Here is a 24865-nt window from a genome sequence, read left to right as displayed (position 1 = left end):
TTTGATTTATTCCATAGTTTCTAATTTCCTTTGGGTTTTAAGATATATTTTTAATTTTGAAATAAAAATGATAAAGTTTAACAAAAAACAGTTGATTTTTGAAGAGTAAACTAACAAAAATTACAACTTGATGAAAATCAACTACTTTATTAGAGTATCCACAATGGCATAAAACCCTTTAACTCCTTCTTCATTGGCATTAAACCAATCCTCCTTCTTCATCCTCTCAATATATTGATTAATATTGGGAAAATCCTTTTGCCAATTTTTTACAAAATACCCCCAACTGGTCACAGTGGACGTCACACTAAAATCTGCAATGGATAATTGATCCCCTACCATATATTTATTGTTTTGGGTCTTGATTTGTCTATCCAGGATTACAAAAGCGTCTCTTAAACCATCAAGAGCAACTTTAGAGGGTTGAATGTTCTCAAGTATCAGAGGTCTCTAAAAAATATTTCCTAGTGTTACTGCTAATATCTCAAAGTCCTGATAACTTTGCCCAGTTCGTGTAGAAACAATATTATTCCATTGGTAAAGTTAACAGAACTTTGATAAATCGGATCCTATATTTGCATGTTACTAACACTTATCAGAAAACCTCTAGCAGCCACAATGCTAGAGTCCAAATGCAAGCAATGGTCAATAAGAGCTCTCCTCTTTATATCATTTCTTGGATATAAATAGTCATGTTCTTTTGTACCATAGGTGCCAACTAAGTATCCATTAATAGCATGACTATCTGCCAGCAAAAATCCATTATCTTCCAATAAAGGAACTGTGTGCTGAGGGTTTTTCTAAAAGATTCGTGTTAGCTGAAAATAAACTGAACCAAATTTACACATACCTTGAGATAATCTTCCTTTAGATGTTCTCTTGCAACCAAATCTACAAATTGAAAGTCCAGTTTTAGTCCTAAGACTTTTGCTGTCATTAAAACAGATCCATACGGGGGGCTACCTACAATACCATAGATTTTTGGAGTCATGGTAAACTTAGCTTAGCGAGACCTATAAAGCAACTAGTCCCGGAATTATGTGTTGTGCGGTATTATACTGCATTATTATTGTTTACCGTTAAATGCGATAAGTAGCTATTTTAAGCATACCCAATATTACTGCTGATTCATTAATTACTTCAAGATTAGTGAATTGCTTAGTAATGGAGCTTTGTAGGAATATTTGAGAGAAATCAAATTTTTAGGGAGAGCAGTATATTATAAAATTATATAAACTGCTCTTTAATAAGGTATTTAAACCTTCAAATTGCCTGAACAAGGTTTTTTCAAAAGGGGTTTTGAAAATGTTGCATTCATTTTTAAGAATGGTGGAAGTTCATAGGAGAGGCTCCACTCGTGTACCGAAGAGTTTAAAATTTTTCCTCAATATAAATAGATATTTGCAGGAATAATAAATAATAACCATAGAGTGTTGAGAACAGTCCACAATAGCGTATGAAATATATTTATAAACCTCTTCTTAATATTTAAAGCTTTTCCACTTCGTTTTCAAGGGTTTTAAAGGATTTTTTCAGAGGGTATTTTGAGATTCACGAAGATTTTAGGGGAGCCCCCAGTGGGATATCAAAAGAATTGCGAATTTCCAATCAATATTTGAACCCTCAAGTAGAGTTAATCTAATGTATTTTTTGAGAATTTTAAAATATTTTTTTAACCCCGAAACATGGTAATAGTTCTTTTAATTAAATTTACCACATGTTTTAGCTATGCCCCTAAACTTTAATCATTCAAGCTCATTTAATTTTCCACATTTTTAAGTACACAGCAATTCTTTGACCTGATGGCAAAATCTACAGTGAGATACGAAAGCAGACAAGAATTTTATAAACTTCAACGCAAAGCAAACCTTGAATAATTAGAGTAAAGTATGACCTATTTAGTGTTGATAGAATGATTATTCTAACAGATCAATTATCAGAGTTGCAAATTTTTAAATCTGCCTACACCAAAAATATTAAGCGTGACTCTAATGACGAAATTAACTCTATTCACTACTACTTCCAGAGAAATAATCCAACAGAAATTAAAATAGAACCGCAATTAGTGCAAACTATGAGTTATTCAACGCTGGAAGAATAATTATCCTGATGAATAGATTACCAGAGTTAGAGAATTTAAAAAAGCTACCCTCCATCAAAAATTGTATATACTCGATCCTATTACTGAAATGTACGGATGTAATTTTATTTGCGGTTACATCCACAGTACTCGTCCGATTGAAACAAAAATAGAGGCTCAATTAGGAGAAACATTGAGCTATTCAGCACTGAGAGAATGATGATTTTGATAAAAAAATTGTCAGAGTTGCCCATTTTGGCATCTGTCCACCAAGAAATTTGAGTATTGCTCTAATGTAGAAATCTAACTCTATAAACCACTACATAGAGATTACTCATCCGATTCAAACAAAAATTGAGCTTCAATTAGTGCAAACTCTAAGCTATCTAGTGCTGCAAGATTAGCGGTTGTCAGCGAGAAATTTTCGAAGTTACACATTTTTAAATCTGTTCTCGTTCTGAAACCATGATATTCAAATATAGGGATATAACTTTATCGCCAGTGACACCCGTAATATCCAATATCCGATTTAAACAACAACAGATTAGGCAAACTGCTTTCTATCTCGCGCAGAAAGGATGATTATCATGGATGGAACATTTTCAAAGTTATGAATTTCTAAATCTATCCTTACACTGAAATTTTGCAATGGAATTGCTTTGAGTAAGACGAATTTTTATCCTGAAGACAACTGAAAAGAAAATGTATTGTTTTTAATTAATTTAGTTTTCTCAATTTCCTGCAAAAGAGGCATGAATTTCCCCTTAATACTTTTAAACCGCTAAATGAGGCTGCATTGTGAGTTTTCAAGGGTTTAAAGATTTATGAATTTGATTGGATGATAACTAAAGTAGTTTTTGAAAGTTTTCCTGGACTACAAAAACAAATTTTCGAGTTACGATGTATTTATTTCTTCATGTGAAAATATCAGTTTTTTAATAGAACACAATGGTTTTCCTACAGCTTCGCTTCTACAACAGAGTTAAAAATCTCAAGACCTTCTATATTTTCCTTGTAAAACTCTTCTTTGGAAAGTCTGTCCAAATAAGCCTTAACGTGCGGGAAGTCCTTCTCAAAATTGCTTACAAAATATTTCCAACTGGAAACTGAGGCAACCATGCTGAAATCTGCTATAGAAATAGTGTCACCCACAGCATAAAGACTGCCTTGCATTTTTAAGAGCTTATCCAAGATGTCAAAGACCTCCCTTAGTTGATTTAAGGCCTTCGGTGATGGTGGGGAGCCTTCTAGTATCAAAGGTTTCTGAAAAAAATTAATTCAAATCCTTGAGAGTTTTACTGAAGATACTTACAGTTATGAGAACTCCGCTCCCAGCAAGAAGACTGCAGTCAAAATACATTCTGTGGTCTATGGTAGCCTTTCTCTCGAGGTTCTTTGAAGGATACAAACTGTCGTTTTCCTTGCCATATTTGCTCACCAAATACCCATTGATAGCATGACTATCTGCCAGAAAAAATCCATTATCCTCCAACAAGGGAACCGTGTGCTGAGGATTTTTCTGGAAATTTTCTATTGGATAGTTTGCCATCTATTAGTCTTGACATTACCTTGACAAAATCAAGCTCCAAATGCTCCCCTTTGAAGAGATCCACAAGCTTAATTTCTAGTTCCAGGCCTATAGCTTTGGCACACATGAGCACAGCCCTAAAGGGAACACTCGCGGGAGTTCCGTAAAGTATCGGAGCCATGCCTACCTAATAGAATGATGTGCTTAGACCGACCTAAGTACTTTAAATATCCTCTTACATGATTTGTCACTGTGTGTTTATCCACTATTTCTAACGTGTCATTGTAAATGATTGTTATTTCACAACTACCGCTCGAGGCCATTAATAAATGCCTTGAGCGGTAATTATTGTTACACAATATCTCGTAAACCGATTTGTATTGAGAAGTTTGATTGATTTCGTTATTGGATGTTAAACAATAATATGAACGGCTTTGGGGAAATTGTCATTAACTAAAATCAAATTGAAAAACGAGTTTCATTTTAGCTTCCTCTAATTGCAATCAACAACATATTGCTCGATATATCTGCATATGTTCGGCAGGAACCCGTGTGCATTAGTTAATAAATTAAACTAGAGTGGAACAGTTGATGGCAAGAGTAAATGTTTCAATATTCTATATAAATTAGATTATTCTATATGAATTTCAATATTCTATGTGAATTTCAACATTCTATATGAATTTTAACATTCTATGTGAATTTCAATATTCTATATGAATTTCAATATTCTATATGAATTTCAATATTCTATATGAATTTCAACATTCTATATGAATCTCAATTTTCCATGTAAAATCCACTATTTTATATAAATTTCAATATACTCTATGCCAGGCGGTTCAAAGCAATTACAACTTGAACGAATCCTACAAAAAGATTGACAAAGTTAAGAAACATTGCCGATTAAACTCCCCATAGCAAAATTGTTAATTAAATGAAACTGGATAAACCAACAAACTATTTCGCATTTCGCTACCATTTGTGATAATTAATTTTTCAATTATTGCACTCTTAAAACGCTCGATAAGCATCTGATATCAGTTAATACTTGAAGAGTCTAAATTGGCATTACATTAATTAATGATCAAAGAAATGATAAAGCTAATCTAAAATGTCACAAAAAGCAATGTTTGGTCCAAATTTGGCGCGTGTACGTGATTGGGTCGACTCACCCCTTTCGATACGAGAACCGTGAACTACGTAGATCGTGGACTGGATTGATCGATTATGAAGGACCACCCTGAGTTCGCAGTCTCAGAGACATTGTTTTCGCGTATAAAAGAAACTAAACCTTCTTAACTTAACAAAGGTTTATTGGTAACATTAACAACTATACAATATCGAGAAATGCGTTATTTAAAGAATGTTGACGAGAATCTAGCGCGTACAAGTTCGTGATGAAGTAGCGAAAAAAGAGAGATTCTTCAGTTTCGCACCCTCCTTAAGTACTGATACGGAGGTGTAACACCCATAGACGTACCCCCGATAAGGCCCCATTAGCGGCTTCTAGGCTACCTTGTCGCGTTAAAGCGTAGCACTTAGAGGCACGATCGCTGGGCTTTTATTGGAGCCCAGCCATGGTATTCGTTTGGCGGTACCTTTAATTTAAATTCGCAATGTTAGTCCGACAAAGAATAGTGCTGGAAATCCCAATCATAAAATAACTTCCCTCAACCGAAGACGGGTGTTAAGCGCTGGGAATTCCAACAGTATTACCCAATGGCTGGGGTTGTTCATGGGCGTAACATCAGTTTCTTAAACTCACTTTGAACATTTAAACTAATAAATAACCCAACCATAATCCATGATATAACAATACGTCGCAAGTCCTAACAAGCAATCCATTGCTTTACCACCAAACTACTTAAATTAACATAATCAAATTAAGCTTAAGGTTTCGATGTAAAGGTTTATAAACTATTAGGTTTAGATTATTAGAGAATTATTAGAATTATAGATTTATAAATTATTACTTTAAAAATTCTCCACTCGAGAAATAATTCTTTGTAAGCTAGATAGCTCATGTTATGCCCTAATTGACCCAAATTTTGTTTCAAGCAAACATGTGTTTTTTGGGCGTAGTGATTAATTTTTAAATATATATATTTTTTAATATTATTCTCTAATAAAAGGACAATATTAAAAATTTATATCTCGGTCATTACACCACTTATAATGACCTCTTTGTTAGCCTTACCCAGCTCATAGTTAGCTTTAACAGAGCCTCGATTTTTGTTTACATCGAATGAGTAATCTGAGCGTAGCGATTCCTTGAGTTAGATCTCTGCATTTTATTATTTTTTAATTTTTTAAATTTTATTATTTTATTACTTTTCTCCAAATTTTAATTAATTAAAATTTTTAGTTAAGCCAGTTTTAAAAATTTCCTTCTCCCTCAATATACCACTGAGGATTACCATTCTTTCGGTATAAGATCCCTCATAATTCATACTAATTGAAGCTTTATTTTTATTTCAGATGAATATGTACTTTAAACGTGGTGGTCCATAGTGTTTCATTCGAATCACCCTCAAGTTTTTGATGAAAGCAATTAAACATAAATGGTATGTCTAACAATAGACTGTTTAAGACAACCATTATTTCGGCACTAAACAACTGATCGTTTGCTTTAATTTGGCCTCTATTTTTACTTTAATTGAATGACTACTTTAGATATAACGGTCGATAAGATTGAGCTCCTATACATTAAAGTAGTAGTAAAGATTTAGATTTGAAAAAAGCGTTAAGAAGCACCAATTCAATATGAAGATCATCAGCTCAAGCTCAGCTGATTGGTGACTTTCAAGAGTTAGACTTCATGATTCCATAGGTTTTTGGCATAACAACTTGTGCTATAACCCACGAGTTGACCTCCTTATCAACACAAATTCTAAATTGAATAACAATCGGATTAAGCATACTATCAACTTATGGAGCTTCTCTTGTTATTTAGCATTTCTTATTATTTGCAAAAAACAAGACAAACATCATATGACCACTTTAATTATTGATTACACAGAGTATGAGTCCAGTGGGTTTACTTGGCAAGTCTTCAATATATTATTTCATCGGCAAATAAGACCTCAAGTTCATCAAGTTCTGGAAACTTGTAAATTTGATCACATAAAAAATTATTTATGTGAAGTCTGGAGGAGCCGCTTTGGCTCACATTGAGAAAAAAATAGCCCCAAAACTATTCTTCTATGGAATTCCGACAAGTCCTCCTGTGAGGTAGGTTAAATCGCTATCACGAAGGCCTTCCAAATATTCTCTTGGAATAATTGAAAACTCTGCAAGGTGATCTCAGAAACGGTAAGAGATACAAAGTCGATTAAATAGAGGCAAAGTTGCATATTTTGGCGTTCAACAATAATTCATTTGCGAATTTTTAAAAATCCGAATACTTTCGGAAATATTCGATAAAAACCGAAAATTTTGATTTTCGTTCTTCTGAAAAAACTCGAAAACTATTATTCGGAGAAAACTGATAATGAAACACTACTAGAGCACGTTTTGTCTGGTTTTCTACTGGGGTGATTGATATTTTTCCTCAACAATTGGTTTTTGAAATATTATGAACTACTTTTGGTTTTCTTATGGGCGCCATCTTTGATTTTTACAAAATTGAAATATACGGGTAATTTCCTTTCCAGTGATGTATTATGCTCCAGTATTTTAATGGATTTCATATGAATAAAAGTAAAACACCTTTTCCATCGAAGAAGCCTTGGATTGCATTGATATGTCAAGTCAACAAACGTCAGATCGTATTTTGTTAATTTGTTTCCGATAAAAACCGAAAATCCAAATCCGAAAATTTGGATTTTCGATTTTTATTGGATATCTCCGAAAGTATTCGAATTTTTTAAAATTCGCAAATGAATTATTGTTGAACGCCAAATACACAACTTAGTCTCCATTTAACCAACTTCGCATTTCTCACCGTTTACGAGATCCTCATACATAGACTCGAATTTGTTACACTCCGTATATAGCAAGGGATAATGTATCTATTACAGGTTTTAGCATTATTAGTGTTTTATATTATTAAATTCCTGACCACATGGGATATTTTTGTCTCTTATGCTGATTATCTGAACTTGGGAGATACGTTGAATAATGCCAGGAGTTCCCTTATTGTAAGGAAAATGTGGGGGATTCGGGGGAGCATAAGGAAACGGCGCGTGCAGCTTTCAAGAAATTGGAATGTTGTATTTTTCTAAAAGTATTGCTTTCAAATGCATTCGTTTTGCAATAAATGCAACTTGCATTAAATCCGATGCTTCCTAGGCTTTGTAAACTTAGTCAATAAAATCATGAAAGTGGCATAATAAAATATATGTGCTTAATAAGCACCTTTAGTCTTCGTTCTTCTTCGCTTTAACACACAGTGCGTAACATTGTACCGAGAAAAAATGGCCCCAAAACTCTACGGTATCCCTGCAAGTCCTCCAGTAAGGGCTGTGTTAATGTGTGCCAAAGTTTTGGGGGTGGAACTGCAACTTGTACCTGTAAATTTGTTGGCTTTTGAGAACATGGAAGATAGTTTCCTGCAGGTTAGTAAAATCGATAATCTTAGTTATCCGCATAATTACAAATCAATAGAAAAATCCTCAACATACTGTGCCTCTTCTGGAAGAAGAGGATGGTTTTTGCCTCGCGGATAGCCATGCAATAATGGCCTATTTGGTTAGCAAATATGGCAAGGACGACCACTTGTACCCCAAAGATGACCACAAAAAAAGAGCTGTTATTGATCACATTCTTCATTTTGACTCCAGTATTTTGTTTGTGAGAGGGCTTTACATCTCTGTAAGTACGATGAAGATCAAAACAAAAATCAATTCTATCTTTTTTTAATATAAAGAAGCAGTTGCTGTTTCAAGAGGTCCAACCCACAAAACAGCAGCTGGACATGCTGAAAGAAGCTTTCCAAATACTGGATAAAATCCTGGAAAAGTCGCAAACTCAGTACGTGGCTGGAAACAACGTGACGATTGCTGATTTTAGTATTATCACATCGGTAACTTCCTGGGGCTTCGTCGAGTCGTTCCAAGAATTTCCTAACTTGAAGAAATATGTAGAAAAGTTCCAGAAGCTTCCTTGTTATGAGACCAATGTGGAAGGTCTGGAAATGTACAAGGAAGTGGTGGTGAATGGCTTTAGGAAAATAGGAATTGAGTTTTGTCCTTGTAACTAATATTATTGGTGAAATACATTGCCAATGTTGAGGAATAATTGGGTTTTACTTGTGTGTGTTGATGTCTAGTTAATAAGAGAGTAATTTGTGAATAAAGGTCGAAATTTTGACCTCTTTTAAACAAGTTCTTGGGCAGAATTGAGGCCATCAAGACCGAACGAGTAGAAAAATTGCAAAAATTTCTCAAATCTTGCGCGTGCCTGGTTTATTTAGACCTAAATGGTTCTAGTAGTTGATGCTGTAGGGTATAGAGCAATTTTTTCTGGAAAGAGCATGTAGTGGACTATCTTTGGTTTATTTAGGTGTACAGGTAGCAACAAAAAATTATGGTGCATCCTTAAATCAAAGTAAAGTGAAAGCGACAGAATTTCTGACTTATTTGATGGTTTCTTAAGAAATTGAGCTAAGGGATTCGCATTGACGCCGAATGGAGCTGAATAGAGCGTATCGAACGGGATAAATGACGTATTTCTATTTAGTCCAACTATTATGTATATAGGACGAGTGTTTGAGTTTAAGTGTCCATTTTCCTATAGTATCTCCGTGTTTTGCCCTGAATCTCTAAAACTAGAGTTGCAAGAACTCTGAAAAAAACTCGAAAATAGTCAATTTGTGACCAATTGAACCTGGGACAGATAAACGAATTGGCATGAAATTTCAGAAAGCTGCGAATTTTAAAATTTAAATCATGAAAATTTAACTTCACGAAACCATTTGTGACTTTCCTGTTGTAGATACCGTAAAGAACTCCGCACCATCAGGAATTCTTAAGTTCTCCTTAAAACTTACAATTTAACGCATTTTCATAAAAAGATTAGATATTCACTAAAAATAATTAAATTCGCATTTTGTTTTTTTCACGGCTTATTAATCACTCCTGTAACCTTCACCAAAACTACCTAATACTCATATTATCAGCCCCTCACATTTACATTATTTATCACTAATTTATTCCACAACCATGAAACCCATTTCCACCTACACCATCAATTTTACCATAAGCTTGAAACCCATTTTCACCTGCACCATCAGTTTTACCACAACTTTTAACAATGCCACTCAAACTCTATGAAGCTAAGGTCAGCCCTTGTGTGCGGTCAGTAATGCTAACCATCGAGGCCTTAGGCCTCAAAAACGTGGATTTTGAGGCAGTGGATTTGTTTAAAGGAGAAACTGAAACGCCAGAATTTCAAAAGGTATTTTATGAGAACTCGAAGAACTTTTTTTTAGAAACAGCTTTTAGATCAATCCGCTTTGCAAAGTGCCAGTTCTGCTGGATGGGGATTTAACCGTATGGGACAGTCATGCTATTAATGCTTATTTGGTCAACCAATATGGCGCTGATGATAGTTTGTACCCCAAAAATCCAGCTCAGAGAGCTTTGGTGGATGCAATGAATCAGTTTGATACAGGATTCCTATTTGCTGCCCATGACGACCTCATTGTAAGCAGAAGTCATTATTTTCTAAGGACTTATACTGGTCTAAAAAATACGTGTATTTAGAAATCAATAGTAACGGCCCCTTCACCACAACCACTAAACCCTTATTTGGCAAAACCCCTAGAAGAAGCTTATGACCTCTTAGAGGTTATTCTTGAGGGCCGCTCTTATGTAGCTGGAGCACACTTGACTATAGCTGACTTTAGTATTGCCACTACTTTGTCTTCATCAACAAGCTATTTGAAGCTTAGCGTTGGAAAGCACCAGAGGATCGGAACGTGGTACCAGAAAATGCAGGCTTTGCCTTATTGGGAGAGGGTGAATGGGGAAGGGTTGAAGAAGGTGCTAGAGGTTTTAGGGAAGAAGCTGATTTCTTAATGAAAAAATAAAGTGTTTGCAGCATTCAAATGTTTGTTCAATTCAGTCCTATAAACTTGTCAGATTAAGTTTTTTGTACAATAACAATTATTGTACAAATTTGCACAAAAACTGAATTTTGGGGAGTTTTACCATACAGTTCCAGTATTGGAAGATGGGGAATTTGTCTTATGGGACAGCCACACTCTAAATTTCTACATGGGGACCTAATATTTACACAATGAAAGACGACTACAACTGCAGACAAAACGGAAAGATAACCCTCATAACTGGACCATACTTAATCCCCTTTGCCTAATAAAGCAAACGAGATAATCCCGATACCTCTCTTTTCCCACGACCCTGTTGAGGCATTATTCCAAATGAAAATGTGTTCTCTTTTTTTTTATTATTGCACATTATTGATATTGTAACATAAGCAGAAAGACAAATTAATCGATAGCCTGTTTCTTGCGAAATAAAGATTTGTAAATATATATATACAGGGTATTTCAAATTCGACCCTCACCATTGGGATCTCGGAAACTAGAGGAGATACGAAGAAGTTTAAATGGGGGCAAAGTTGCGTAATCTAGCGCTTGATCGAATACCATTTTCGAAATTTTAATTTTCCGAGTACTTTCGAAGATATCCGAGAAAAACTAAAAATTGGAGAATCCATTTTTATTTTTTTTAGTGTTATTTGACAAGGAAGATTAAATCCGTAAGCACATTTTCATTGCCACTTTTTCTCAGCTACACTATGACATATTCAGATTTGCCATCCGGCGTTTCGTCTTTCGGCTACCATTATTAACTTTATTTTTTCTTATGGGCGCCATATTGAATTTTTCGACAGAAAAATAGTGCGTTTCATTCTGATTTCATTGATATAAAACTTCTTATAATTTACTTTTTTTAAAACCGAAATATTTAAGTAAAAAGAAATATCACATAGTTGGCCTTGACTTCATCGAAAGCCTTTCTTTTGTTCACGTTTTATGACAGAACTCCTCAAACGAGATTAGAGCGTGCGCAGATTTCCAATGAAAATGAGCTTCAGAAATAAAGAGAAACGAGATATGTTAAGACTTTATTACAAATTTGATAGGAACAGTACGAAAACAGCTCAAATGTATTTTGAGTTATATCCGGAAAGACAACAGCCGCATAAAACATTATTTAAAACTTTGGATGAACATTTCGAAAGCACCAAACTCACCAAACTGACCAAAAACCTAAAATAAAGTATGGAAGCAGAATGAAAAAAGATTTTCAAAGGTACAAAACTCAGCTAAATGATGATGATAAATGATAATGAGCCGAAAGACGAAACGTCGGATGGCAAATCTGAATATGTCATAGTGTAGCTGAGAAAAAGTGGCAATGAAAATGTGCTTACGGATTTAATCTTCCTTGTCAAATAACACTAAAAAAAAATAAAAATGGATTCTCCAATTTTTAGTTTTTCTCGGATATCTCCGAAAGTACTCGGAAAATTAAAATTTCGAAAATGGTATTCGATCAAGCGCTAGATTACGCAACTTTGCCCCCATTTAAACTTCTTCGTATCTCCCCTAGTTTCCGAGATCCCAATGGTGAGGGTCGAATTTGAAATACCCTGTATATTGTATATATATTTACACAATTGGTTTCACTTATTCTGATTGCGTCAAAAATCAAGCTTCAGATCCAAACTATTAACGCAATTTCATTGAAAAGTGCAACCTAATTATTGAAATTTGAAACTGTCTTTTGAAAAAATTAGAGGCGTAATAAAACAGATTTTTCAAAATTCGAAATAAGATAAAAAACCTAATTTTATTCTTATTTACACTTACTTATATAATCAAGACCACCAAGATACACCACTGTTTCGTACGCAATGCGAGAAGATAAGAAATGTTCGCCTTGTTCAAACATTTTTTATGATTTTTCGATTGGAAAAAAAATAGAAAGATGCGCCAATGACTACTACGCTACATGAGAGATAAATCTTAAAGGGGCTATAAAAAGATGTGAAATTAAGGGTTTTTGAAAACCTGATGATTCTTGAAGATTATATTTCAAACACCTGAAATTTTTCAAAATTTTAAAAGATTGCTGGACTTAAACCCGCTTTGGCAGTTCAAATTCGAGAAATTCCAGAGAAAAATCTTCGTTCCAGCAATACCTAGTGAAGAAAACCGATCGAATTTTCACTCTCCAGATTTCTGGTGACGTTTCCAATCATTTCCGTGACTGGTCAAATCATCGATCAATCAAAACCTCCAATTCGGTAATCACAAAAACACCTGTGTTCGACGACCCCGTCGCATTCAACAATTTTATTACACAATACTCATCGACTCCTCATTTAAATTCTCCCGATAAATCTTGTTTACTGCAGCAGACCGTTTACGATGGTGTTGCCAGGCTTTCCAGGGGGCCAACGACCCCGGAATCTGAAATATTTTACCTCCAAAGCTCCCTTAAAGGTCATTAATATGTAATTTGGCTTTAAACGCTTCGTAAAAGGTTAAAGCAATATTGCAAAAGTAGATCGAAATTGATGGATGGAAAAGGCCGTGATCGTTGCGACTAACCCGGGGGCAGTCATCCCCCTGTGACAACTCCGTGTAATGTCAAGTACGAGGCAGCAACAGTTTTAGTACAGGGTCCGATATAAAATCAGACCAAACAAAAATAAATTTTTAACTTACCTTAATTCGTAGAGTTATGGCAGCTCCATGGAAGAGTTTAGACGATGTCAGAGGTCGTGTTCCCCTCATACGAACGTCACATTGACTCCTCACTAATCCTGCACGGTGGCCTCATATGGAAGTCATATATGTATGTATACGTTATGTTGATGTTACATGTTGACCTCATATTGATGTCGAATTTAGGTCACGTTAATATTGTGGTGACGCCGTATTGGCATACCACCAACGCGTTAGCGAACTCACTTGGACCTCGTCGTGTTGACGTCACGTTCACCTGACAATGACATCAACCGCATGTTCTTTATTTTTTCTTCTGTAGAATTTTTGGAAATCAAGTTGCTCCTGGATTAAAATCCAGAAAACTGGCGGCGACGTTTTATTGATTTCCCTGGCCTCCGCCAGCTCAACACACTGAAAGTGCATCCCGCCGGCGTTTTGGGTTTGGGTCGGCTGAAACAGTCGAATATCGGTTCGGGAAACAGTGGAACATCGGAGACAAACGCGAATCGCGCGCCGCGGCATGCGGCATCGGCTTTTGTTTTTGCCGGACACTCGATTTTTCCAACTATCTAGCGTTCTGGACTTCAGCTGCTGTGGTTTGGGCTGCTTCTAGTGCGATTAAGGTTTGTTGGTAGTATCAAGCCATGGGTCAATTGTTCTATGTTTTGCTTCATGGTAAAACTGATTTTTGGGGTGGAAGGGTTAAGGTGGATGACCGCGTGAATGCAGTGAGTTTGGGTTATTGCGCCTGCACTGACACATATTTTCTTTCAATCACAACTTTAGTTTCCATCGCACTGAACGAATATCAAACAGCAAATTCTCGATTTTAATAAATGGTTTTAGAAGACACTGTAATCTGTCCTGTGCACGTAAAGAGTCACACTTTAATTTAAAACGTTTTTGATGTTATTTAGCAGTAGAAAACTTAAGAGACGCCTTTGTGTTAGACCCAATGAAATGAAAACAGTAAAAAGGATTTTGCAAAAATGTTGACGTAAAAAATATCTATTTTGATCACATTTTTTGCCAGTAAATAAAATTTAAGGTACGCCATTGTGTATCGTACAATTTCAGAGCCAGAAAATATCACTTAATATATCAAATTTAGACCTGTCCTATAAAGAAAATCGGAAATGTCGTGAGAGCTATTTTTCAGATAATAAAGACAAAAATACCTAATTTGATTCAACGCTTTCTTGAAGATAAAAGTGGCGATTTTGAACTTTTTTTAATCCTTAGACATAAAATCGATCAAGATGTGCCACTGCTTGGCACAAAATTGCATTTTCAGAAGAAGCTCAATCCTTCAAATTTTACTTAAATTTTAAACCAATTTAAGCACTTCTTCCTTCTTGAACCATTATACTCCCCTGAATAATTGTACATTTAACTAGGTTTCTACACATTCTCAAATTTGGGGTTTTCCCGTTGGCCAACTTTTACCTTTAAAAAATCAAAAGCGAAGTGAGCTAAAATTCAAAGGAACATTCTACTATGTACCAATATGTTTTAAAATTTTTCAAACTTTCGATACGCCACTATGTTGCACGTATGTAGGTTGCTTTATGGACACTGCGAAATCTGTAGTTATTTAGAGAATTTTGCCATAAATAATGCTCATAGTAATGACATATCGTACCATAACATGGAAGTTCGTAACAAATCGAAATCGAATTCTATTACATACTCGAAAACTAGAACACTCATCTGTTTCAATTTAGGAGAGATTTCTATAGGTAAATTTCATGAGAAGCATATTCAGAAAATTACACAATACATAGAACTATTTATATGAAAAAGTGGAATTTTAGCGTTCCAAACATTGCGAAAATAGTTTTTCAAAATTTTGAAATCGTGGCTTCGCGAATGCGGAAATTACTTGAAAACTGACACGTAAATGTGATGAACAAATTAGCCTCAATCAGTAGCAAATTCAAAAATTCACATAATATACAGAGAGGTCTATTATGGAAAAAGATGATGGAAATATTTTTCCAAAATTTTGACATCATGGTCTCATGAAGACTAAAGTTACTCGAAAAGGGATAGACATTTGAAGGAGATATTTTTCTCTGTAATGCACAAATTCATAATATGTGATAGTATGCAGGGTGTTCCATTAAAGAAACAGTAGTTTTCAGGATTTAAAGGGAATCATGACGAAAACTATGCTTAAAAAGCCCTGAAAATGATCTCTGTGCTCATGGAAGATGCGAGATCAGTTAAATTGGCGCAATTTAGAATTTAAGAATATGTCATTTCAAAATTTGAAAAATTCCGCTGAATTTCGGAGGTATTCGGAAAATCCGGAATTTCGGAAAAATATTTTTATTTTTTCTCAGCTCATATGGCGACGTTTCGATTTTCGGCAACCATCATCAACTTCAAATATAGCACCATCACGTTGTAGAAGAGCAAAAGTTGCCTTGATAAAGTATCAATGATTTTGAATTCACATCTTTCATCGTTACTGAGATCCTTATGGTTGCGTTCCAGAAACGCACACCTTGTATATCAAAAAATTTTGTTATAGCATCTCAGACGTAGCAAAAACGGGATTGTAATACAGAGCGTGACAATTCGATTTTTCAATCTCACGACAAATTTCAAAAATAGATTCGTCGATATATGAGTTTCAGCAAAAACCTTTATGAAAAAACTCTATTAAAAAGGTGGCAGTCTCGTCCGTGCATCTCCCAACGTGATGTGATTTCTGTACCGCTTCTTCACCCAGAGAACATCGCGCATCATCATCGCGATTAATTTTCCAATCATGGTAAAAACTATAAATGAGTCTCCACACAAAAAACAGGTGAAGTTCTAATTTAAAAACACATTATAATCTCTTCCAGGGCGTTCACATCGAGCTTGAACTATTCGAAGGACGTTCGCGATGCCTCACTGAGCCCATCAAAGTACCGTTCTTCCGACAGCATCACTAACGTATTATTCGACACTTAAAACAGTGCGGAAATAGTGCGAAAAGCAACTTTTTTAAAGGGAAAGGGTCCTTAACAGTGTGCATCAAGTGGAGGATGCCACCAAAGCTCTTCGGCAGCGACATGCATCATGGAGTTCGGGCGGTTCTTTTGACGGCCAAAGTCCTGGGACTCGACTTGGAGACTGTGGATGTGAATGTTTATAACAAAGAATATAGCGATGAAGAGCTTTTGAAGGTAAGTGAGATGTAAAACGCTCTAAAGAGGTACTCCCTAAAGCATTACCGACAATCTACGATAATGGTTCAAAGGACCTTTTGTTCGACTTGTATAGGGGTGCTCGGTGAAGGCCGCGCTTATACCCTTAGGAAATTAGTGCAAATAAACCGTAAAACGCGAATGCCGAGCGAAAAGTAATTATTACAAAAGTAAAAAACCTCGCCAAATTTCTTTTGTGGACTTTATGGATGAAATAAGCAACCGAAGGGAACAAAAGGCGCTACCGTGAATATTATTTGAACATAGCAGTAGATATCGATTTTTAAGGGGGACCTGCATGTATGCAGAAACACGTTAAGTAATTAAAACTTTTACCTAAGACTGATAGATTGAGGCTTCTTGATAAAGTAGCGATAGAAGAACTTGCAAGAAATTTCAAAAAATTAAAATTCTAACTGCTGAAAACAGTCTTAAGGTATCGGATCAGTGAACGTGTGTGTGTACCTATTTACATGCAACTCCCAGGGAAATTGGCTCGAAAGAGATACGCATTTCACATTATAAAAGTTTTCGTCTTTGCAAGTGCAAACACGAGTTTCTGTAGATGGATACGAAGTTACTTCATTTCCATGAACAATCTCTTGTGTTCGTCTAGAGAAAAATATTAAAACTACCTTTCACGAAAGTCCTCTATATTCTTTTTCAAAAGTTATTGCAATATTGCACCTAGCGAGATAGCTTGTGCGAAAAACGCCCTGTTTGTGGCGTCAAAACTGTAAGAAAATGTGTATAAAGTTTTAAATATTCCCAATTTAAAGTTTGTTAAAATCGGTTTGTCAGGATTACTCTTCTATTTTTTATTAGGCCACAATCTAATAAAGCGCTAAAAATGTTCCTTAAAGCCCACTAAACCCCGTTTACGGTAATACCCACAGCGAATAAAAATTTATTTTTCATTATAAAGTCTGTTAAAGTCAGCTCACATTAAGTGTGTTCGGATGAAACATACGTTTTATTAAAGCATAGTTTGTTAAATCCCTCAGGATATTTTTTGAAGTCTATTAAACGCACTTTTCCTTAACGACTAATCCGTTAAAGTGTACAAAATTCCTTTTTGAAAACTCTAGACATTTTCAAACTCTGTTAAATTCCTCTTTCATAAAGTAAGTTTGCATCAAGTCTACCTGGAGAAAATATATATTTTGAGTAGATCTGCTGGAACGTTCTAAAGTCGGTTAAAACAAGATGGCTTTAGTCCAGCAAACTCTTCAAAATACGATAACAGCAAGCACTACAATGATTGGTCATCTTTTTAAAGCACCTCAATTATTATTAGTTTTAAAAAGTGTCTTCGTACTTCCGATCTACATGTTTTATGATAAAAGCTCCATTAAAGTCCCTTGACTTAAATCCTATGTTATTTTCAGTAAAGCTTTTTTACTTGTGTATTTTTTCCAAAACTTGCTTTCATAAACTTGGTCGATGTATGTATTAATATATCGTTTATAAATTACACAATATTATATAATATAAAATAATATAAATATAAATATAAAATAATATAAAAATATATATAATATAAAATTATACAATTCTGTGGTAAGTAGTATCTACCGCACTTATTCGAGTGAGGTCAGTAGTATATTACCGCACACATGCATGATTTAACAGATCTAAGTTGCCTTGCTTTAAGCGACTTTAGAACATTTTAGTATATCTTCACAAAATATATATTTTTTCCAAGTAGCCGTATCATAAACTGACCTATTAAAAAATTTTAACAGAGTTTAAAAACAATTTTAAAGGTTTTAACGGAGTTGCCGTTAAGGAAAAGGGGGTTTAATAGACTTTAAAAAACATGTTAAGGGATTTAACAAACTATATTTTACAAAAACGTACGTTTTATCCAAACAAACTTAATGCGAGCTAACTTCAACAAACTGTAACATAAATTTAATAGACTTTGAGAGGAATTTTTAAGGCTTTAACAAATTTCATATTTAAAAATAAAATTTTATTTGTGAGTGATGTTGTCGTAAATTGGGTTTAATAAACCCAAGGGGATTAGGGGGGATTAGGGGGATTAGGGGATGTTATGACTGCTTCCTCAGACTGAGACTTAATGAGAAAACACGAGAGCAATTGTGACAAACTGATTTTAACAAACAGGACTATTTGAAACTAAACACATTCAATTTTGTATGTCAAAAGCTCAGTGATTTTCGCATAGACTATTTTACTTCTTGGTTATTACCGTATGCGAGTAAAATTTACCTTACCGGCAATCATTTGCGGACAATAATAATCTACTTCCCACACTCGTTATACAAAGTGTAAGATATCATCATGGAGATATTTCAGGGGGTGATAGTACTTTACAAAATAATTTAAAAAAGCTAATAAACCCATGGCCAAAAACGCATCATTTTTGATTTTAAAAAACTGGCAAAATTTCACATTTCTTCTTATATTTTGCGTTTTTCTCACGTATGCCTCAAGTTAAATAGTTGATATTTCGTATACCTATTTTTTCTAAGACCCTTTATAACAAAATGTCAACATCATCAATAGTTGTATACAGGATATTATATTTTTTTGAGTCATGTACTATTTTATGCTTTGTACCTATTTTGGAACACCCTATATGAATTCTGATACCAAATTTAAATCCCTTCTTCGATTCTTTAGCTTATTGTTCTTTTGCAGTATTTTCGTATCTATCGCCGTTTTCGTAGAACGGGCAAAAATATATCGATGCAAATTAAGAATGTAAAGGATAATTATCGGTTTCAGTTATCATCTATCCGAAATAATATGAGGGTCTCAAAGAAAACAGATGCACAAAATTTCAAAAATTTAATTGGAGACATCCATAAGAAAAACGCAAAATATGAGAAAAAATGTGAAACTTTGCCACCCTGTATATCGAAAATGGCACTTTTTGATTATGGATCTATTAGCATTTTTTTATTATTTTCCAGAGCACTGTCGCCCCCTAAAATATCTCCATAATGATATGCGACATCCTTCATAATATACTATTCTTTGCCGTCAGCTAAGAGTCTGTTAAAGCCGCCAAAACTCTTCTTAAAGCTTCCTAAATATGTTAGTCAGTTGCGTGATCCGACTTAACGTGTCTAAAAATCGGTTAACACTTCCGAAATAAGTTTATTATATATTATATATATTATATTTATTAATATATTATAAATATTCTGAATAGATGATAAAAATTTTAATGGGTGAATCCTGAGCCAAATTTAAGATGAAAAGTTCATAAAAAGACATGCCCAAAAATGTTTCGTTCTCGATCTACAGGGTGTTAAAAAACACTTTTTTTCGTTTTTTTTTTAAATTACTTGTTTATTTTTTATTGAAACTTGCTGAAAATTTGTACATTTCATACGCTGAGTGTTTACTACAAACGGAAATTTTCGGACTTTAATTTCATATACGGGATGATGTGGATTGATGAGTCATGAGCAATAGTCCGCAATGGGTTTGTAAATAAGCAATAGTAGGCAACTGACAGGCAATAGTTGTCAAACCTGACAGCAAACAAATGCAGCAAAAAATCACGGCCAACTTCACTAAGTATTACTTTATTATTTAAATTGATTGATGTGAACACCTTTGGCTATTATCGCGAATATTACCTAAACCATCGATTTATGCGAAAGAGACTGAAAAGTGAGAAAACTCAATGCCCATTTCAGAAATTTGTCTAAAAATCAAATCAATCAAAATATTAACAGAAAAAAAATGTGATAAACGAGAGCTCAAGACCCATCAATCCGCATCATCCTGTATATGAAATCAAAGTCCGAAAATTTCCGTTTGAAGTAAACACTGGACGTATGAAATGTACAAATTTTCAGCAAGTTTCGATAAAAAAATAAACAAGTAATTGAAAAACAAAAAAAAGTGTTTTAATCCCTTCTAGATCGAAGACAAAACATTTTTGGACATTTCTTTATATGAACTTTTCGTGTTAAATTTGGCTCAGGATTCATGCATTAAAATTTTTACCATCCATTCCGAAACACCCTGTATACACATGTCACTTGAAGAAAATTGTAGAAACCTATCTGGCTAAACCCTTTTAAAGCGATTTTTCCCCTATTCAAGTATTGCCAAATCCTAAACCCAGGTTTTAATAATTAAAAATTGTTTTCTTCGATTTTTCCGTTAATTTACAAACCAATCAACATCGAATTGAAAAATACAGACCTAAAACCGTTTAGCAATTTACTACAATCTATTTCAGTTTATTACATTTTTGGAACACACTGAAGTACCGTGGACAGACAATAATTTATCGTTTGGAATCTGCAGCTCAAATATTTGCCAGCTAGCAATGTGTACAAAAAAACAAATAAAGTGAGTTATAATGGTGTCCATTAGTATTTTTAGAAGACAAATTAATCTCGCTTTATGTGGGGACTCGGGGTATGAAGTTTCACGGTAATTGTCATGTATTTTTAGTAGAAAACAAGGAATAGCAATAGTAAAGAAGGGGATTTAGACTACTTACACCTAATAATAAATGTAACGTAGGGGCCGTTGCGTGACCAACGAACAAAAGCCCTTTTCAGATCAAGTCATGAAATAATGAAATAAGGGATGTATTTTTAGACATGATGAATAACCTTTTATTTTTCTATTTTCGAATAAACAGCGCCTTTTATTACAAGGCCCGTCAGAAATTTCGGGTCCAAATTCTCTTTAGTATGGACAAATATTTGCAGTAGTAAAATCGCCCTTTAAAGCACATTTTCGCCCTCAAATCCGAGCCGACAGATCGATAATCATCGCCCTAAGCAGTTTGGAAAAAAAGGGTAGATACAAGAAATTGAAACAGGTACCCACCACCCCCTCAACTGCCTTCGAAGCTCCTTTAAACGCCGAAAAATTCTTTTTTATATTAGGAGGAAGAAAAGTGTTTTTAGTGTCTTGTCCCATCAGCATGGATAAACGTAATGAAAATTCTTCTGTTAAAAATAGAAGAAAACTTATTATTACTTTCCAGGTTTTTAGACGAGGAAAACTTCGTTGTGTTCCAAGGGTATAATAAATCCCTCGTTGAAGTTTACCCGTGTGACAAACTTTGCCTCGAGAAAGGTTTACTAATAGCTCCAGTTTTAAATTAAAAGTAATTAATATGGGGCTACGCCTGAAGGTTCCGAGGCTTAAAGCGGAATTCCTAATAGAGAGACTTTCCAAAAAGATGCGGTTTTCAGCCTGCCACAAAAAATGTTTAAGTTTCAGAATGTATTCTCTTTCCGTGACCTGCAGCCCAAAAAGATAAAATTCCCGCATTAACCTCGACTTGACATACACAATGTGTTTTACCCATCCTGCATGCACTTGACTCGTTTTTCTTCTTGTATCATCCTTTTGAAATATGCATCCGCAAACTTCCAGCTTGCATTTGCATATGGAAAACTTTTCCCACTTCCTCTCTCAGCTACAAAATCGTAAATTATTCCGAAGAAGAGGTATATTTTAACAATCCCTGTAGCGCAAAAAATCCAGCTAATCCAAGTTTATATTGGTGTAAATAAGCAGGATTCGGGATCGATAATCAAATAGTTCCCTCCTCATAGTCAGTCAGTGTGAAATTGAATGGTTAAAGGAACGAACGCTTCGAAGGATTAGGTATCCCTGACGGGGCTTAGACCAGAATTGGGTTTCCTTTTCCGAAATAAACGAGGTTTCCATGCTATAAAACCAAAATCTCTGAATTCAAAAGGCAATTTATGTGTCGATTTATTTACAATCTACAGCAGCGATGTCGCACCACAAGTGTACATATTTAATTAAACCACCAATCATATGCAATTTGTTGTTATTCAAATAAGAGATAATGAAGAGAGAAAACAGGAACTGCTGAGCCAGAGTAATATTATCGATTCGATGCAACAGGAGGGCAAATTACACCACCAAGTCTTCCTCGCATATAATGAAATTTCTAATACCCTTTCTAATTAATTTTGCAATAAATTGCCGTTTTACACTCCTTCTGGGAATGCGTATATATTTTACGTTTCAAAAGAATTAATATGCCATTTACTACTTAGGCATTCATAACGTGCGGCAATTAGTTTCTCAAAGTGTCTCCAAGTGAAGGCAAAATGTCCTCATTAGTACGCAGTAACATGACTAAAACATTCGTTTATAGACTGTTTTTATAGAGCTACATGAATATTTAATTGTGCAATAAAATTTTCTTTTGCTTTGCAGATCAACCCGGATTACACGATACCCACTCTCCAGGATGGAGATTTTTTAAGTTGGGACACTCACGCTATTCTAGGCTATTTGGTGGAGAAATATGGACAGGACGACATTCTATACCCAAAAGACCCGGAGAGCAAGCACCAAGTGGACCAAAAGCTGTTTTTCGAATCAGACACTCTCAGCCCTAGGATCGACGGAGTTATTGTAAGTAAAAGAAAATCAAAGGAAACACTCTATTTTTCTACTCCAGCAGGAAATTGTCGTGGAGAACGAAAAGGAGATCCCAGCCGAGAAAATAAGTGCCATTACTGAATCCTACAAGCTGTTAGATGGGTTTTTGGAGAACAAGAATTTCTTGATTGGCGATAATTTAACTGTAGCCGACTTGTGCTGCGTAGCTTCAGTGAGCACCGCCACGGTTATCACTCCCATATCAACAGAGAAATATCCAAATTTGTCGCACTGGTATAGAACGTGCAAAAATTTGGATTTTTATGAAGAGACCAACGGTGTTGGCCTTAACAAATTGGACGCTTTGGTCGAGCTAAAACTGGGTCGACCCAGGACGAAAGAGTTATGCGAGTAGCGCTCTCGCGAATTAAGTTTGTGATATTTTTTGTACAATTTTTACTCTTAGGCTACTCTTACTATATCTATTCATTTGTTAATTTATTGATGCAAAAACATATATTACAATAAACGCACAAATATGTCTCAAATTTTTATATATCACTTTTTAGTAAGGAACTTGAGAGTGTGATCTTCTCTCCAGGTTTAAATGCAGGCATTCCTAAGTAGGGGCAAGTGGCACAACGAAAGGCATCTCCTAAATAGCACTAGAACAATTTAAATAAAATAACAATTAAACTGCAATGAAGAATATAACTTACGCTACCACATGATGATTTTGGTCCATTAGCTGCAGCAGCCACTTTCCCAGCATGAGCTTCTTCAGCTAATTCTGCAGCTAAGCCACAAGAGCAATCCTTGCAGGCTTTACGCTTACCAGTTGTGCCACACACTTATATAATTACATATATCAAAATCACCATTAAAAGCTCATCCAGAGCAAAATTATTAATCTCATCAAAATATTTTTCTGCTAAAGCATTTTTAGATTTGTAACACTCACCTCTCAAACTTGCTGGATCAGGTGTTTTCAAATCATCCTCATCTAAAAGATCATCAGGATCAATAAGCTCATCCCCGTCATCATCAATCTTCCAAACTGCACTGGGTTTCTTTAAATTGAGTTTTGCAGAAGATCCCACTGCATACTTCGGTTTTGAGGCTGTGATGCTGGTTTCATTGACAGTGACATTTACAAAACCATTAGTTTTCAACAAAAACTCTGTTGTAGAAACATTTTCAAGGTTTGGGATTAAAATTGTCCCCTCAGGGTTTAATATAGAAAGCAGGATGGAAAGAATTTGCGGGGTTACTTTTTCTGGGTTTAGATCTAGGACTATGTTGGTAAAGAGGTCTTTTTCAACATCTGCAAAGCAGGGAAATGACTGTAATCTTTGTGTAGCCAGGGCAGTATACAAATTTGATTTACCTTTGAGGATTTGAGGTGAAGAGAACTTCACTGACGTGAAGTTTTTGACGTGTTCTATGTATTTGGACTTCTCCTCGTCGCTGACAGCAATTAGCAGAGGCTGAAGAGGGTCTAAATTGCTTAAAAGAGCCATATTTATTAAAGTTTATGTGGATGAGAAGACAAAATAATTGTAAATATTTTGAGGTTATGTTAAAAGTCCAAAATCAGCTGATTAATATCTTCTGTTTATGAATTATTTGTATTTTAAATTTTATATGGATTTTCTTTGTTTTTCTGTTCTAAAAGTTTCCCGATAACTTTCTCAAAACGGAGTCATTGCTAAACGACAATTATTGAGGATTATGTCACTTGAAGATTTAAAATTTGTGAAGCTAAATTGAAAATTGATTTTGACCAATAAGAAAGGAGAGAGACCGACGTACGCCACCGGGTATGCACGTATCAGTAGAAAATTACTTACCTGAAAAAAAAACTCAAAAATTTGGAAAATTTAAAATTTTTAAATATACATACCGGAATTAAAGTTAATAAACTTTAGAACTAAATAGAATTTAATACCTCCATATTCCCAAGAAAATAATTTATTGAC

At 34.8% G+C, this 24865-nt stretch overlaps 4 protein-coding genes across 6 annotated transcripts; 2 read left to right on the top strand and 2 right to left on the bottom strand.

Annotated features, from left to right (window-relative positions):
* Positions 1–127: 127 nt before the first annotated feature.
* On the bottom strand, positions 128–4012 carry LOC136414299 (uncharacterized). The gene is made up of 8 exons (XM_066398219.1): positions 3848–4012; positions 3649–3795; positions 3393–3599; positions 3042–3343; positions 1112–1170; positions 851–1002; positions 591–800; positions 128–450 (listed from the first exon to the last, which is right to left on the bottom strand). Exons 1-8 carry the CDS (start codon positions 3929–3931, stop codon positions 142–144), a joined length of 1470 nt encoding a protein of 489 aa, XP_066254316.1. The 5' UTR covers positions 3932–4012; the 3' UTR covers positions 128–141.
* Positions 4013–7961: 3949 nt separating this feature from the next.
* LOC136414298 (uncharacterized) lies at positions 7962–10661 on the top strand. Its single transcript, XM_066398218.1, has 7 exons — positions 7962–8167; positions 8217–8423; positions 8479–8803; positions 9114–9121; positions 9819–10007; positions 10055–10255; positions 10316–10661. Exons 1-7 carry the CDS (start codon positions 8027–8029, stop codon positions 10628–10630), a joined length of 1386 nt encoding a protein of 461 aa, XP_066254315.1. The 5' UTR covers positions 7962–8026; the 3' UTR covers positions 10631–10661.
* A 3036-nt stretch (positions 10662–13697) lies between these two features.
* Positions 13698–23427, top strand: LOC136414234 (glutathione S-transferase 1-like). Of its 3 annotated transcripts, none has more exons than XM_066398128.1 (4): positions 13698–13937; positions 16170–16493; positions 22719–22919; positions 22966–23427. In XM_066398128.1, the coding sequence occupies exons 2-4, from the start codon at positions 16353–16355 to the stop codon at positions 23299–23301; spliced, it is 678 nt and encodes a 225-aa protein (XP_066254225.1). In that variant the 5' UTR covers positions 13698–13937; positions 16170–16352; the 3' UTR covers positions 23302–23427. The 3 variants fall into 3 exon arrangements, with proteins under 3 accessions (XP_066254225.1, XP_066254227.1, XP_066254226.1); XM_066398130.1 differs by having other exon boundaries at positions 13699–13937; positions 22969–23427; XM_066398129.1 differs by lacking the exon at positions 13698–13937 and adding an exon at positions 15964–16093.
* Positions 23368–24551, bottom strand: CIAPIN1 (cytokine induced apoptosis inhibitor 1). The gene is made up of 4 exons (XM_066398127.1): positions 24274–24551; positions 23848–24210; positions 23606–23736; positions 23368–23551 (listed from the first exon to the last, which is right to left on the bottom strand). Exons 1-4 carry the CDS (start codon positions 24404–24406, stop codon positions 23438–23440), a joined length of 741 nt encoding a protein of 246 aa, XP_066254224.1. The 5' UTR covers positions 24407–24551; the 3' UTR covers positions 23368–23437.
* Between the last annotated feature and the right edge of the window lie 314 nt (positions 24552–24865).

The sequence above is a fragment of the Euwallacea similis genome, chromosome 17 (genome assembly GCF_039881205.1).
Source record: "Euwallacea similis isolate ESF13 chromosome 17, ESF131.1, whole genome shotgun sequence".
Classification (NCBI taxonomy): Eukaryota; Metazoa; Arthropoda; class Insecta; order Coleoptera; family Curculionidae; genus Euwallacea; species Euwallacea similis.
The sequence above is the reverse complement of the archived record's forward strand: the minus strand, read 5'-3'. Positions and strand labels throughout refer to the sequence as shown.

What these genes read in the sequence shown, in the direction of transcription:
- LOC136414299 (XM_066398219.1), bottom strand. Translation starts at nt 3,931, where the DNA reads ATGGCCTCGAGCGGTAGTTGTGAAATAACAATCATTTACAATGACACG. An exon ending in TCTGTTGTAGAAGCGAAGCT is followed by an intron (nt 1,171 to 3,041) that starts GTAGGAAAACCA and finishes ATTCCTACAAAG; the next exon opens with CTCCATTACTAAGCAATTCA. An exon ending in CTAGAGGTTTTCTGATAAGT is followed by an intron (nt 451 to 590) that starts GTTAGTAACATG and finishes AATATTTTTTAG; the next exon opens with AGACCTCTGATACTTGAGAA.
- LOC136414298 (XM_066398218.1), top strand. Translation starts at nt 8,027, where the DNA reads ATGGCCCCAAAACTCTACGGTATCCCTGCAAGTCCTCCAGTAAGGGCT. An exon ending in TGAGAGGGCTTTACATCTCT is followed by an intron (nt 8,424 to 8,478) that starts GTAAGTACGATG and finishes TTTAATATAAAG; the next exon opens with AAGCAGTTGCTGTTTCAAGA. An exon ending in CTGCCCATGACGACCTCATT is followed by an intron (nt 10,256 to 10,315) that starts GTAAGCAGAAGT and finishes ACGTGTATTTAG; the next exon opens with AAATCAATAGTAACGGCCCC.
- LOC136414234 (XM_066398128.1), top strand. Translation starts at nt 16,353, where the DNA reads ATGCCACCAAAGCTCTTCGGCAGCGACATGCATCATGGAGTTCGGGCG. An exon ending in GCGATGAAGAGCTTTTGAAG is followed by an intron (nt 16,494 to 22,718) that starts GTAAGTGAGATG and finishes TTTGCTTTGCAG; the next exon opens with ATCAACCCGGATTACACGAT. An exon ending in CTAGGATCGACGGAGTTATT is followed by an intron (nt 22,920 to 22,965) that starts GTAAGTAAAAGA and finishes TTTCTACTCCAG; the next exon opens with CAGGAAATTGTCGTGGAGAA.
- CIAPIN1 (XM_066398127.1), bottom strand. Translation starts at nt 24,406, where the DNA reads ATGGCTCTTTTAAGCAATTTAGACCCTCTTCAGCCTCTGCTAATTGCT. An exon ending in TGATCCAGCAAGTTTGAGAG is followed by an intron (nt 23,737 to 23,847) that starts GTGAGTGTTACA and finishes TAATTATATAAG; the next exon opens with TGTGTGGCACAACTGGTAAG. An exon ending in CAAAATCATCATGTGGTAGC is followed by an intron (nt 23,552 to 23,605) that starts GTAAGTTATATT and finishes AAATTGTTCTAG; the next exon opens with TGCTATTTAGGAGATGCCTT.